Source organism: Scyliorhinus canicula, chromosome 6 (assembly GCF_902713615.1).
Source record: "Scyliorhinus canicula chromosome 6, sScyCan1.1, whole genome shotgun sequence".
Lineage (NCBI taxonomy): Eukaryota > Metazoa > Chordata > Chondrichthyes > Carcharhiniformes > Scyliorhinidae > Scyliorhinus > Scyliorhinus canicula.
Window position 1 is genome coordinate 183,140,578 of NC_052151.1, and position 14,557 is coordinate 183,155,134.

General features: G+C 50.7%; 1 protein-coding gene across 2 annotated transcripts in view; it reads left to right on the top strand.

Annotated features, from left to right (window-relative positions):
• gnpat (glyceronephosphate O-acyltransferase) overlaps positions 1–14,557 on the top strand; it is a 50,082-nt gene that overhangs the window by 3,389 nt on the left and 32,136 nt on the right. The window contains exons 2-5 of one of the 2 annotated variants that reach the window (XM_038800599.1): positions 8,388–8,576; positions 12,066–12,242; positions 13,981–14,110; positions 14,256–14,383. In XM_038800599.1, coding sequence (XP_038656527.1) covers positions 8,388–8,576; positions 12,066–12,242; positions 13,981–14,110; positions 14,256–14,383 — 624 coding nt within the window. Of the gene's footprint in view, positions 1–8,384; positions 8,577–12,065; positions 12,243–13,980; positions 14,111–14,255; positions 14,384–14,557 lie in introns of both variants that reach the window. The other variant, XM_038800597.1, reaches the window with a different exon arrangement.

Consider the following 14,557-nt stretch of genomic DNA (forward strand, 5'->3'; position numbering starts at 1 on the left):
AACACAAACAACAGGGGGGTCCCTCGATGTAGAGAAAAATACTCAGAATTCATATTATTCGTGTGGACACTCGCCCTTGGCTCCCTGTAAAATAATTTCACCCAATCCACAAATCGCAACCCACTCCCAAACCGCTCCAAAACCGCCATCAAATACTCTATCCGGTCAAACGCCTTCTCGACGTCCAGTGCCACTACTATCTCTGTCTCCCTCTCCTCCACCGGTGCCATAACTTAAATCAAAACCCTCTTAATGTTTGAAAAAAGCTGCCTCACTCTAACAAACCCCGTCTTATCTTCCCCTAATATTCGGGAGGCACTCCTCTAACCAACTGCCAACACCTTTGCATCTACATTCAAGAGTGATATGGGCCTATACGACCCACATTCTGTCGGATCTTGAGCAACTAGGAGATCAATGCCTGCCTCAAAGTCTGGGACAACATCCCCTTCCCTATTGTCTCCTCAAACATCCCCACCATCGACTTCCGGTTGCGGCTATGCGGAGCTAAGTCGCACGTTCGGCAGCTCCCGCCAGGAACAGATTTTTGGGCTCTTTTTAAGGCCCCCAGTGGTACTTTTCCAACGGTTCACGACGTGGGAAGGAGCCAGCAACATTTCCCCAGCAGTATATGGCCTGGACCAGGAGTGGGGCAAGTAAGAAAGTGGTTGGAGCGCCTAAACAGAAGTGAGGGAAGAAGCACAAGATGGCGGCGTGCGGAGACCAGGAGGCAGTGGGCGCAGGAGCAGCAGGAGACTCTCCAGCGCTGCTTCAGGGAGCTTAAAGCGGAGCTGCTGGAGCCGTTGAAGGCTTCAATTGATAAGCTGATGGAGACCCAGACGGCCCAGGGGGTGGCGATTCGAGAGATCCGGCAAAAGGCCTCCGAAAGAGAGGATGAGACCTTGGGCCTCGCGGTGAAGGTGGAGATGCGCGAGGCGCTCCATAAAAAATGGCAGGAGAGGTTCGAGGAGATGGAGAATTGGTCGAGGCGGAAAAATCTGCGGATCCTGGGCCTTCCGGAAGGGCTGGAGAGGTCTGACATGGGGGCCTATGTGGCCATCATGTTAAATTCGCTGATGGGAGCTGGGTCCTTTCAGGGGCCCCTGGAGCTAGAGGAGGCCCATCGAATATTGGGAAGAAGACCCAGGCCGAATGAGCCGCCACGGGCGGTGCTGGTGCGGTTCTACCGGTTTGCTGACCGGGAGTGTGTGCTCAGGTGGGCCAAGAAGGAGCGGAGCAGCAAGTGGGAGAATGTGGTGTGCGGATCTACCAGGGCTGGAGTGCAGAGGTGGCAAAGAAGAGGGCCGGGTACAATCGGACGAAGGCGGTGCTGCACAGGAAGGGAGTGAAGTTCGGCATGCTACAGCCGGCGCGTTTGTGGGTCACCTACAAGGACCGGTACTTTTACTTTGAGTCCCCGGAGGAGGCGTGGGCCTTTGTGAAGGCCGAGAAGTTGGACTCTAACTGAGAGCTGGGTGCGGGGATCTGCATGTAATTGTCTTATATTGTGTTATATTTCGAGGGGGGGTTCTCTGTTTAATGTTGGTTCTTTGTTGTTTTCAGGGCGGGTGGGGAGCTGTTTTCTGCTTGGGTTTGTTGGATGGGCTCGAGGAGGGGGGCAGACCTGCAGTGTGGGGGGGCTGATGGTGTGGAGGGGGGTTGGGGCCCCGTGAGGGGACAGGGCCGGCAAAGGGAGCCGCTGTAAGGGAGGTGGGGTTGGGCAGGTGGAAAGCGCGGGCTTTTTCCCGCGCTAAGGGTTGAAGGGGGCGGGACCAGAGCTTTTTCCTGCTTGGGAGGGGGAGGAGGAAAGCCTGCTGGTGGACACTGGGGAGGAGGGGAAGCCCCACGCTGGGAGGGGTCGAAGGAGTGGTGGGAGTAGCCGGGGTCAACAGGAGTCAGCTGACTTGCGGGAGTACAATGGGGGGAGCAACGCAGCTAGGGGGGTCCTGGGGGGGGGGGGGGGGGAAGGGGGGGTACCAGGTTGCTGCTGGAATGGCCAAGAAGGAACTGGAGTATGTGGAGGGGGTCGGGATGGGAGTCTGCCGCCGTGGGGAACAGGCTGAGCGGGGGGCGCGGGAACGTGGCGGGTTGAGGAAGGGTAATGACTAGTCGGTGGGGGAGGGGGCAGGTAGCCCCTGATCCGGCTGATAACCTGGAATGTGAGGGGACTGAATGGGCCGGTCAAACGGGCCCGCGTGTTTGCCCACCTGAAGGGGCTGAAGGCGGATGTGGCCATGCTTCAGGAGATGCACCTGAAGGTGGCGGATCAGGTTAGATTGAGGAAGGGATGGGTAGGCCAGGTGTTTCATTCGGGGCTGGATGCAAAAAATCGGGGGGTGGCGATCCTGGTGGGGAAGAGGGTGTCGTTTGAGGCGTTGAATGTGGTGGCAAACAGTGGCGGGATTTGTGATGGTGAGCGGTAAGCTGCAGGGGGAGCGGGTACTGCTGGTCAACGTATACGCCCCTAATTGGGATGATGCGGGTTTCATGCGGCGCATGTTGGGCCGGATTCCAGATTTGGAGGCGGGGGGCCTGATAATTGGGGGGATTTCAATACGGTGCTGGACCCGGCACTGGATCGATCCAGTTCCAGGACGGGGTGGAGGCCAGCAGCGGCTAAGGTGTTGAGGGGGTTTATGGACCAGATGGGAGGGGTGGATCCATGGAGGTTTGCAAGGCCGAGGGCCAGGGAATTTTCATACTTCTCCCATGTGAATAAGGCCTATTCCTGGATTGATTTTTTCGTTATGAGTAGGGCGCTGATTGAGAGGGTGGAGGATGCTGAGTATTCGGCGATCGCCATTTCTGACCATGCCCCGCACTGGGTGGACCTCGAGCTGGGGGAGGAGAGGGACCAGCGCCCACTCTGGCGCTTGGAAGTGGGGCTGCTGGCGGAATAGGAGGTGGGCGGGGGGTTCGAGGATGTATCGAGAGGTACCTGGAGGCCAATGACAATGGGGAGGTCCGAGTGGGGACGGTCTGGGAGGCGCTGAAGGCGGTGGTTAGGGGGGGAGTTGATCACAATTCGAGGGATAGGAGAGAGAGGGAGAGACTGGTGGGGGAGATGGTGAGAGTGGACAGGAGACACGTGGAGGCTCCGGAGGAGGGACTGCTGAGAGAGCGGCGTAGTCTCCAGGCTGAGTTCGACTTGTTGACCACCAGAAAGGCGGAAGCTCAGTGGAGGAAGGCACAGGGAGCGGTGAGAAGGCGAGCAGGATGCTGGCGCACCAGCTCCGTAAGCGGGACGCGCCCAGGGAGATTGGTGGAGTTAAAGATAGGGGAGGAGATGTGGTGCGAAGGGGGTAGACATTAATGGGGTCTTCAGGGACTTTTATGAGGAACTGTATCGGTCTGAACCCCCAGCGGAGGAGGAGGGGATGGGGCGCTTCTTGGACCGGTTGAGATTCCCGAGGGTGGAGGAGGGACAGGTGGAGGGAATGGGGGCGCCGGTTGAGCTGGAGGAGCTGGTCAAAGGGATAGGGTGCATGCAGTCGGGGAAGGCGCTGGGGCCGGATGAGTTCCCGGTCGAATTTTATAGAATGTATGCAGACCTGTTGGGCCCCCTGTTGGTTAGGACCTTCAACGAGGCAGGGGAAGGGGGGGCTCTGCCTCCGACGATGTCTCGGGCGCTGATCTCCTTGATCCTTAAGTGGGACAAGGATCCGCTGCAGTGTGGATCAGACAGGCCGATCTCACTCTTAAATGCGATGGCGAGCGTAGCCACGAATGGGAGGAGGTTGGAGTATTTCCGGTTATACCGAGGGACGTGGCAGGGGTGTCCCTTGTCCCCCCTGCTTTTTGCGCTGGCAATCGAACCCCTGGCCATGGCGGTGAGGGAGTCGAGGAACTGGAGGGGGCTGGTGCGAGGTGGGGAGGAACACCGAGTGTCGCTCTACGCGGACGACCTATTGCTGTATGTGTCGGACCCGGTGGGGGGAATGCCGGAGGTGATGAGGATTCTTAGGGAATTTGGGGATTTCTCAGGATACAAGCTCAACTTGGGGAAGAGCGAGCTGTTCGTTGTACACCCGGGGGACCAGGAGGGGGGGATCGGTAGACTCCCACTAAAAAGGGCGGAGAGGAGCTTCAGGTACTTGGGGGCCCAGGTGGCCAGGAGTTGGGGGACCTTGCATAAGCTTAACCTCACGAGGCTGGTGGAGCAAATGGAGGAGGAGTTTAAGAGGTGGGAAATGCTGCCGCTGTCTCTGGCAGGTAGGGTGCAATCAGTCAAGGTGACGGTGCTCCTGAGATTTCTGTTCCTGTTCCAGTGCCTCCCCATCCTTATCCCGAAGGCCTTTTTCAGGCGGGTTAACAGGAGCATTACGGGATTTGTGTGGGTGCACGGGACCCCGAGGGTGAGAAGGGTGTTTCTGGAGCGGGGCAGGGATAGGGGGGCGGGGGGGGGGGGGGGGGGGGGGGGGAACTGGCGCTGCCCAACCTCTGTAGGTATTATTGGGCTGCCAACGCATTGATGGTGCGTAAGTGGGTGATGGACGGGGAAGAGGCAGCATGGAAGAGGATGGAGATGGCGTCCTGTGGGCACGAGCCTGGAGGAACTGGTAACGGCGCCGCTGCTGCTCCCTCCAACGGGGTACACCACGAGCCCGGTGGTGGCGGCTACCCTCAAAATGTGGGGGCAATGGCGACGGCACAGGGGGAAGGTGGGGGCCTCGATGAGGTCCCCGATACGGGGGAACCACCGGTTTGTCCCGGGGAGAATTGATGGCAGGTTCCGGAGTTGGCACAGGGCAGGTGTTAGGAGGTTGAGGGACCTGTTCGTGGACGGGAAGTTTGCGAGCCTAGGTGAGCTGGAAGGGAGGTTCGGGCTCCCCCTGGGGAACACCTTTAGGTACATGCAGGTAAGGGCGTTTGTTAGGTGGCAGGTGGCGGAGTTCCCTCAGTTGCCGCCGCATGGGGTCCAGGACAGGGTGCTCTCGGGGGTGTGGGTTGGAGAGGGGAGGATCTCGGAAACGCACCAAGTGATGCAGGAGGTAGACGAGACCTCGGTGGAGGAGCTGAAGGGTAAATGGGAGGAGGAGCTGGGTGAGGAGATTGAGGAGGGGACATGGGCGGATGCCCTAGGAAGGGTGAACAACTCCTCTTCTTGTGCGAGGCTTAGCCTCATACAGTTTAAGGTGCTGCAAAGGGCTCACATGACCGGGACATGGATGAGCCGGTGTTTTGGGAACGAGGACGGGTGTATTAGGTGCTCAGGGAGCCCAGCAAATCATGCCCATATGTTCTGGGCATGCCCAGCGCTGGGGGAATTTTGGAAGGGTGTAGCAAGGACGGTGTCGAGGGTGATAGGATCCAGGGTCAAACTGGGCTGGGGGCTAGCAATATTTGGAGTTGCAGAGGAGCCTGGAGTGCAGGAGGCGAAAGAGGCCGGCATTCTGGCCTTTGCGTCCCTAGTAGCCCGGCGGAGGATTCTTCTTCAGTGGAAGGATGCGAGACCCTCAAGTGTGGAGGCCTGGATCAACGATATTGCGGGGTTTATTACATTGGAGAGGGTGAAATTTGCCCTAAGGGCATGGGGTTCTTCAGGAGGTGGCAACCATTCCTAGATTTCCTGGCAGAACGGTAGAACAAAAGGCCAGCAGCAAGCCGGGGGGGGGGGGGGGGGGGGGGGGAAGGGGAAGAGTTTTCTTTGTTTTGGGCTGAGGGGACGTGTATAGTTGTTCATTGCTAGAGTCGGGCGCTAATTTATTTCTCTTTTTTGTATATATGGGGGGGGGGGGGGGGGGGTTCTGTCTTTCCTTGATTTTTTTTTGTTATTGATATTTTGTGAAAATTTGAATAAAAATTATTTAAAAAAAAAACATCCCCACCATCAGCAGCGATAGCTAATCCCTAAAATTTTTATAGTACTCCAACGGAAACCCATCCGACCGTGCTCCCTTCCCCGACTGCACCCTCCCAATATGAAACAAGCTCTTATCCATAGAAACCTTTTTGTGCAGAAGGAGGCCATTTGGCCCATCGATTCTGCAACGAGCCTCTGAAAGAGCATTGTACCTAGGGCCCCCGCCCTAAACCCGTAACCCCTAGCATTGATCGTGGCCACTCCACTAACCTGCATAGCCTTGGACATTAAGGGCAATTTGACATGGACAATCCATCTAACCGGCCCATCTTCGAGTTGTGAGGCAGCAGTGCCACATTAAATAAACAAAAATCTTGTGTAACTTCTGTTTATTTAAGAACTTTACCTACTTTAGATCACCAGTCCAGAGTGAACGAATAGTGCACTAGAGTTCTCATCTGTAATTTTACCCTTTATTATTTAGAACCATACAGTGCAGCTATTACAGAATATTTGTTCTACTAATGTATGATTGTCTGACTCTTAGCTCACAGAATTTTCACAGTGCAGGAGGAGGCCAGTTGCCCTGAACGATGTCTGCACCTACTCTCCGAACGAGCAGTTAATTTAGTGCTATTCTCCTACCGTCGGCCCATAACCACAGTGGTTAGAACTGTTGCTTCACAGCGCCAGGGTCCCAGGTTCGATTTCCGGCTTGGGTCACTGTGCATTCTCCCTGTGCCTGTGTGAGTTTCCTCCGGGTGCTCCGTTTTCCTCCCACTAGTCCCGGAAGACGTGCTGTTAGCTAATTTGGACATTCTGAATTCTCCCTCCGTGTACCCGAACAGGCGCCGGAATGTGGTGACTAGGGGCTTTTCACAGTAACTTCATTGCAGTGTTAATGTAAGCCTACTTGTGACAATAAAGATTATTATTAAATACCAGCCCAATTCCCTGGGACTGCCTCGTTTGAACCCACATGCATCACATTCTCAAGCATTCCGGACCTTAACTTCTCACTGCATGGAAAAGGTTCTTCTCATATCGCTTTAGCTTATTTTGAAAAATACTTTAAATCTGTGCCCTCTGGTTCATGATCCTTTCACAAGTGGGATCAGTTTCTCTCTATTTACTCTGTTCAGTCCCCTCATGATTCTGAATACTTCTACCAAATTCCTCTCGACCATTTACTTTCCAAGGAGAACAGTGCTAACTTCTTTAATTTAGTTAAAGCTTGAACCTAGTTAGAGCAACTGGATCTGCATGTTTATTTTTTTTTAATGTTTTTTATTGAGTTTTCATATTTTATATCCAACAAATTACATATTATTAGAAAAAAAAAACATGCAAAAATTAACATGTATATTTACAGGTAAGCATCTTCATAATAACAACTGTGGCCGCCCCCTTTAGCCGGCATACATATTTTACATTCCCCAATATGCCGAGGCACATGTTTATAGGCATTTATTTACAGTTTGGTTTTGGGCCTTAGCTAGCCATCAAACCCCCATAACAAACCCGTAGCCCCCCCCCCCGGCTACCTTCCCCCGATTCCCGTCCATTTTCCCCTGATTCTTGGCCACCCGACTATTCTTCCTCTTGTTCGTTGGCCACAAACAGGTCCCGGAACAATTGCATGAATGGCTCCCACGTTCTGTGGATGCCTTCGTCTGACCCTCGGATGGCGTATTTGATTTTCTCCATTTGGAGAGATTCCGAGAGGTCGGACAGCCAGTCTGCAGCTCTGGGCGGTGCTGCTGACCGCCAGCCAAACAGGATTCTACGGCGGGCGATCAGGGAGGCAAAGGCAAGGGCGTCCGCCCTCCTCCCCAGGAATAGATCTGGCTGGTCTGAAACCCCGGAGACCGCCACTATCGGGCATGGCTCCACCCTCACCCCCACCACTTTGGACATAGCCTCGAAGAAGGCTGTCCAGTACTCCACAAGTCTGGGGCAAGACCAGAACATGTGGGCGTGGTTGGCCGGGCCTCTTTGGCACCGTTCACATCTGTCCTCCACCTCCGGGAAGAACCTACTCATACGGTTTCTTGTTAAGTGGGCTCTATGTACCACTTTTAGTTGCGTCAGGCTGAGCCTTGCGCACGTGGAGGTGGAGTTGACCCTATGCAGTGCTTCGCTCCAGAGTCCCCACCCTATCTCAATCCCCAGGTCGTCCTCCCATTTCATTCTTGTTGCGTCCAGTACGGTGTCGTTCCTTTCTACCAGTCGGTCATACATGTCGCTACAGTTCCCTTTCTCTAGGATACTTGCGTCCAGCAGGTCCTCCAGTAATGTCTGTCGTGGCGGTTGTGGGTACGTCCTTGTCTCCTTTCGTAGGAAGTTTTTGAGCTGCAGGTACCGTAGCTCGTTCACCCCGGCTAGCCGAAATTTCTCTGTCAGTTCGTCCAGTGTTGCGATCCTGTCGTCCGTGTATAGGTCCCTGACTGTCGGTGTCCCCCTGTCCTGCCTCCACCTTTTGAAGGTGGCGTCAGTCAGTGCTGGTGTGAACCTATGGTTGTTGCAGATATCTGCATGTTTATTTACCTTTCTAATTCAAAATCATGTTTTTTGTTGATAGCAGAAGGATATGACACTGAATAAAAGAGATGGATTTGAAGACTTGATGGAAGAGCGCAGACACAGCAGTGATCTGAGATACGCCATGCGATACTACACTCCAGTACTTTACAAAGATCTTGTGCCCCGTACCTCGAGTGCTCTTAAGAGCATTGTACTGAAATCTGACCAAGTACAATATGTCATCAAACAGGTAAGAGTCTGTGTTAGATTTGGATGGGTTTGCTCACATTTAAAAATGTGGAATCTAAATAAGATTGTAGCAGTATATCCATTTGGTCTTTCAAAATCCAGCTATTTTGATTGATATGGAAAGGTAGTGACATTGTGATCATGTCACCGGTCTAGTAATCCAGAGATCCAGTGGACACAGGTCTAAATACCACCAGAGCAACTGGTGGAATTTAAATTCAATTAATAAAATCTGGATTTGAAGGCTAGTCTCAGTAATGGTGACCATGAAACTATCGCAGATTGTTGTAAAAACACATCTCTTTCACTTTAGAAAAGGAAATCTTAAATTTTTACCCAACCTGGCCTCCATTAGACTCCAGATCCTCAGCAATGTGGTTGACTCTTAACTGCCCTCTGCAATGGCCTCGCAAGCCACTCGGATCAAGAACAATTGGGGGTGGACATCAAATGCTGCCTTGCCAGTGATGCCCACATCCCAAGAAAGAGTCATCCCGACCATGCAGGAGGAGGCCATTAAGTCTACATCCACCCTCTGAAAGAGCACCCTACCATCTCCCACTACCCCTCCCTATCCCCAGAACTCTATCCAGCCTTCTGGACACAAAGGGGAAATTTAGACTGGTCAATCCACCTAACCTGCACATTTTTGGACTGTGGGAGGAAACTGGAGCACCCGGAATGAATGAAGAAAACAATAAAATTATGTTGATTTGGGCTGGGAATTCCCGTCATAGGTTCTGGGTTCCACTGGGTGTGGTAAGAGAAGCGATGATACTCCCACAGAGAGTAGAGAAAAATCATAAGTCACCAAACACGCATCGAATCTTACAGCACAGAAGGAGACCATTCTGCCCATTGTGTCATTGCTAGCTCTCGAAGAACTATCCGATTAGAATCACTGTCTTTTTCTCCAAAAAAGCTGAAAAGAGGCCAGGCAACAGTTTAGCTGAAATTTATTAACAAGTAGAAACATCGATTTAAAAACTTTAAATTCCACAAATATGATGAGCTGTATGGTTTATGATGTTTGAAATTCATGATATGCGAGGCTACCAACCAACGTTGAGACATCCTTGGTGTGACCAGTTCACCACCTCGAGTTGTCGGTCTGCCTAAAAGCAGCAAGTTGCACTCATCAGCTGGGTTCTGGAATTACTTTTCTCTGTTTTAATTCAAGGCCGCATGTTCTCCTGTCCTTGCATCCTAATAGCCTTCAGTTAACATGGGAATTCCAACACTTGCAAGTTTCCTTCCAAGTCAGACACCATCCTCATTGGGGGTCAAGATCCTGGAAATTTGAGGAGGTGGTGGTATTGTCAGTGGACTAGGAAACTAGAGACCCAGGGTACTGCTTTGGAGACCCAGGTTCAAATCCCGCCACTGCAGATGATGAAATCACAGAGCCGAGGACCTAGGTTTGATCACAGCCCCGGCTCAATGTCCATTTGGAGTTTGCACATTCTCCCCGTAACTGCATGGCTGTCACCACTACAACCCAAAGACATGCAATGTAGGTGGATTGGCCACGCTAAATTGCCCCTTAAATTGGGGGGGAAATTTTTAAAAAGTTCCTGGAATGTCTTGTCTAATGGCAATAATGCTTATTGCCCATTTCTAGATGCCCTTGAGAAGGTCTTCTTGAACCGTTGTTCTCAGTGTGGTGAAGGTATGCCTGTAGTGTCATTTTTTAATTTTCAAATTTTCCCACCCAATTTTGAGGAGCAATTTACCGTGGCCAATCCACTTAACCTGCACATCTTTGGGTTGTGGGGGCGAAACCCACACAGAAATGGGGAGAATGTGCAAACTCCACACGGACAGTGACCTTATTTTTACAAATTTTGCAATATCTGGTGCAGTATAAACGTAGCATGAGCAGATATTTTCCCTCCAGGTTTTTAGCCTCCTTTTTACACTTTTATATCATGGTATTTATAGTGTGCGTTTTTACACAAACTTCCCATTGTGAATTAGCTATAGTTTGCACTTGCATTGAGCTTTCTCACTACACTTCCTGCATTGAGCTTTCTCACTACACTTCCTACATAGTTAGGTTTTGGCCCTATCTCTGGATTTGAATTGTATTTAAATTAAAACTGTTGCATCAGTGTAAAGTGAAGCCACTTTGCATTAATGCCGCAGTCATAGTTCATTGCACCCATAGAAAAATGTCAGTACTGCAATAGAAGCTGGGACATTCCTGCCTCCATGCCGCCCTTTTGCTTTCACTCGTTAGACAGAGTACTTAAGAATCAGGAACATTGTCTACATGTGTTAAATTGTGACTCTGGGGCAGAGGTTCCCAACCAGTGTGCCGTGAAGGCTCCACAAGTGTGCCGCAAAATAAAATTCAAAATTATTAAACAATAATGTAAATAATCAAAATGTAATCTTTGTTTTCAGCTGTGTTCGGCATCTCGAGTCCCGATAAACCTCTGACCTCCCACTCATGCACCAGCTGGGAATGGGCTACACGTGTGCGGTTCAGATTTTATTCATTGGTCATGTGCATAGGCCGAACCCATGTAAAAAAAGGTCAGAACTGTGCATGCGTGGCCCTTTCTGGCTGGCGCATGCAAGGTTTGGATGAACCATGCATGTGCAGCCCTTTCCTGACTGGTGCAAGAGCAGGAGATCCCAGGTTCTTTAGGAATTGGAGATGCTGACCACGGAGTTGAAGACCAAGGCCCTGTGCGCCGACACAAAAGCCTGGGCGAAGTGAGGGAGATGAGTTTCAAAAAAAACAGGAGAGAAGACAAAGAGTAGTAAAAAACCAATGTGCCCAGTAAGAGAAACAGGAACCAATAACATTAAGGAGAACAGGCTCCAATATTGTGTTTGACATGCAAATGGTGATGAGGTTTTCATTGTAAATCACTTAAACTAATGAAAATTGTATTAAATGGTGGCAGTTCAGTTGGAGAAAATCGAAGGTTGGGAACCACTGCTCTAGGGCAGTCGATTTTCCACTGAACGTGGTTTGAGTTGGTATATCAATTTCTGGCTGGAACAATTACAGTGAATAGGGCGGCATGGTCGCGCAGTGGTTAGCACTGCTGCCTCACTGTGCCAGGTTCAATCTACGCCCGGGTCACTGTCCGTGTGGAGTTTGCACATTCTCCCCGTGTCGCCGTGGGTCTCACTCCCACAACCCAAAGATGTGCAGGTTAGGTGAATTGGCCACGCTAAATTGCCCCTTAATTGGAAAACAATATTGGGTACTCTTAAAAACAAATTTTAAAACAATTACTGTGAATATGACTTGCCCTCAAATTAATTAGAGAGTGATATCTGCGTACATGAATACACCAGCAGTATTATTTCATTAAATACAAAGCCGTATGTTTTGTAAGTTTGAAGCTCAGTCTTTGAAATTTGCAATGCTAAATGGTCTGTTGCCTGTTTCATGAGTTAACTGCCGAAGGGGACGGTGGAAAATTACTTACATTAAGCTCTGTAATTGCACTTCTATGTTGTATTTTATCAGTTGTCAAAAGAAACTGGTGAATCTCCAGATATCATTAGCGATGAAGCATCTGACATTTTGGAGAAGATGGGCCATGGCCTTCGGTTAAGTGTGGTCCGATTCTTTGCATTTACCCTGAGCAAAATCTTTAAAGCCCTATTCCAGAAAGTGCGCGTGAACGAAGAAGGAATTCACAAGGTTTGTTTCCATCTTTTGTTACCTTGCCTTGCAATAATATTTTGTTCACTTTACTGACAAATGATTCATAGGTTGTTTATCATCGCACTAAAATGTGGCATTGAACTTTGAAAATAAGCTTTATTTTTAAAGTTCCCTGAACACAACTATGTTTCTTTCCTTCTCCTCTGTTTAAGATAGTCACTTGCTGGTTATATTTTTATGGGTAGCTTTTCACCCAACATTGGCAGCTGCACCAACCCTCTAGAATTCACTCCCTAAATCCATTCCCTTCATTGCTCCCTAAAACTCAACTTTGGCAGAAATCTGGGGCGGGATTCTCCCCTACCTGGCGGGGCGGAGGGTCCCGGCGTAGTGGAGTGGCGCCAACCACTCCGGCGTCGGGCCTCCCCAAAGGTGCGGAATTCTCCGCACCTTTGGGGGCCAAGCCCTCACATTGAGGGGCTAGGCCCACGCTGGAGCGGTTGGCACCACGCCGACTGGCGCCAAAACTGGCACAACGGCCTTTGACGCCCAGCGCCGGGGCTGGCCGGAAGGCCTTCGCCGGTTCGCGCATGCGCCGGTGCGTCAGCTGTGCTGATGTCACCATCGGCGCATGCGTGCTGGGGGATTCTCTTCCGCCTTCGCCATGGTGGAGGCCGTGTCGGCGGCGGAAGAAAAAGAGTGCCCCCACGGCACTGGCCCAATCGGTAGGCTCCGATCACGGGCCTGGCCACCGTGGGGGCACCCCACGGGGTCCGATCGGCCCGCGCCCCCCCCAGGGGCCCGCTCGTGCCGCCGATCCCGCCGCCACCAGAGGTGGTTCAAACCACGATGGCAGGAGAGGCCTCCCAGCGGCAGGACCTCGGCCCATTGCGCGCCGGAGAATCGCCGCAGGGGGCTCGCCGCTCAGCACGGCACTATTCCCACCTCCGCCAATTCCCGGGTGGCGGAGAAGTTCTGCCACAGCGGGAGCGGGATTTTCGGCGGCCCCGAGCAATTCTCCAACCCAGTTGGGGGCGGAGAATTTCGCCCCTGGTCACCTGTTTTAAATCTGTTTTTGTTCGACTTTGTTTCCATGTTCCTTTGTATTTTAATGGGACTATATAAATGCTGGCGATACAAAATTATCTCTCCTCTAAATGCCTGTTGTCCCTGGCTTGCTGGACAAGTGGACCCTGCCTACCTGATCCTGAAAATAATGGTCAGCTTCCCCATATTGCTGCAAAGACCAGAACCTCTGATCTGAAGATCTACCCTCCTGTGCTGTGTTCCCTGATGCAGGAGATCCATAAATGCAGCTTTAGTAGCAAATCCTACAAGGTCGCAAAGAAAATGTTTTTGAACATACGAACAAGGAGCACAAGTAGGTAGATCTTTCGACCCCTCAAGCCTGCTCTGCCACTTAATGAGATGATGGCTCATCTGATAGTAACTTCACACCTGCATCATGTCTACCCCCAATAATCTTGCTTATCAAGAATGTATCCAACTCTGCCTTAAAAGTATTCCGACTGCTTCCACCATCTTTTCAGGAACAGAGTTCCAAAGAGTCACAGCCCTCCGAGAGAACTAATTTTGTCTCATCCCATTTAAAATGAATGAACCTTAGTTTTAAAGAGTGGCAAACAAAATTTGTCAAGCTTGTTCTATTCCATTGGATGGTGCACAGCTTCATTTTGTAAATACAGATATTTTTCTTTGAAGTGTAATTCATCGGTATTAAGTAAGGATCTTTGAATATGTTTCCTTATTTCAGCTGCATCAGGCTATTCAAGAATACCCAGTTGTTCTGCTGCCAAGTCACCGCAGCTACATAGACTTCCTCATGTTATCATATATTATGTACACCTATGACCTCTGCTTGCCGGTCATTGCTGCTGGAATGGGCAAGTATCAGTTTTAATGCACAAGCTAGGCATAATTAGTTTAATTGTTGTATACACTGTGGAATCTGGCTCAAATTAATAACAAAATCTATTTTTTTTTCTGGTCCTAACTTCTACACTAACTATAATTTTGTTTTTTCCACAGATTTTATGGGAATGAAAATAGTGGGAGAGATGCTGCGAATGTCAGGTGCTTTTTTCATTCGGCGTTCATTTGGAGCAGACAAGCTATACTGGGCGGTTTTCTCTGAATATGTGAAAACAATTCTGCGGGTCAGTGTTCTGTTTACTACAGGAGGGAGCCACCTGGCTTGCTGTGTCTATGCTGTATCTTTCCAAGAGCAATCTAAAATGAATCCCACTGCCCACTCTCTCCACACAACCTTGTATCCTGCTGCAGCTTTGAATTAAAAAAAAATTAGAATACCCAGTTCATTTTTTCCAATT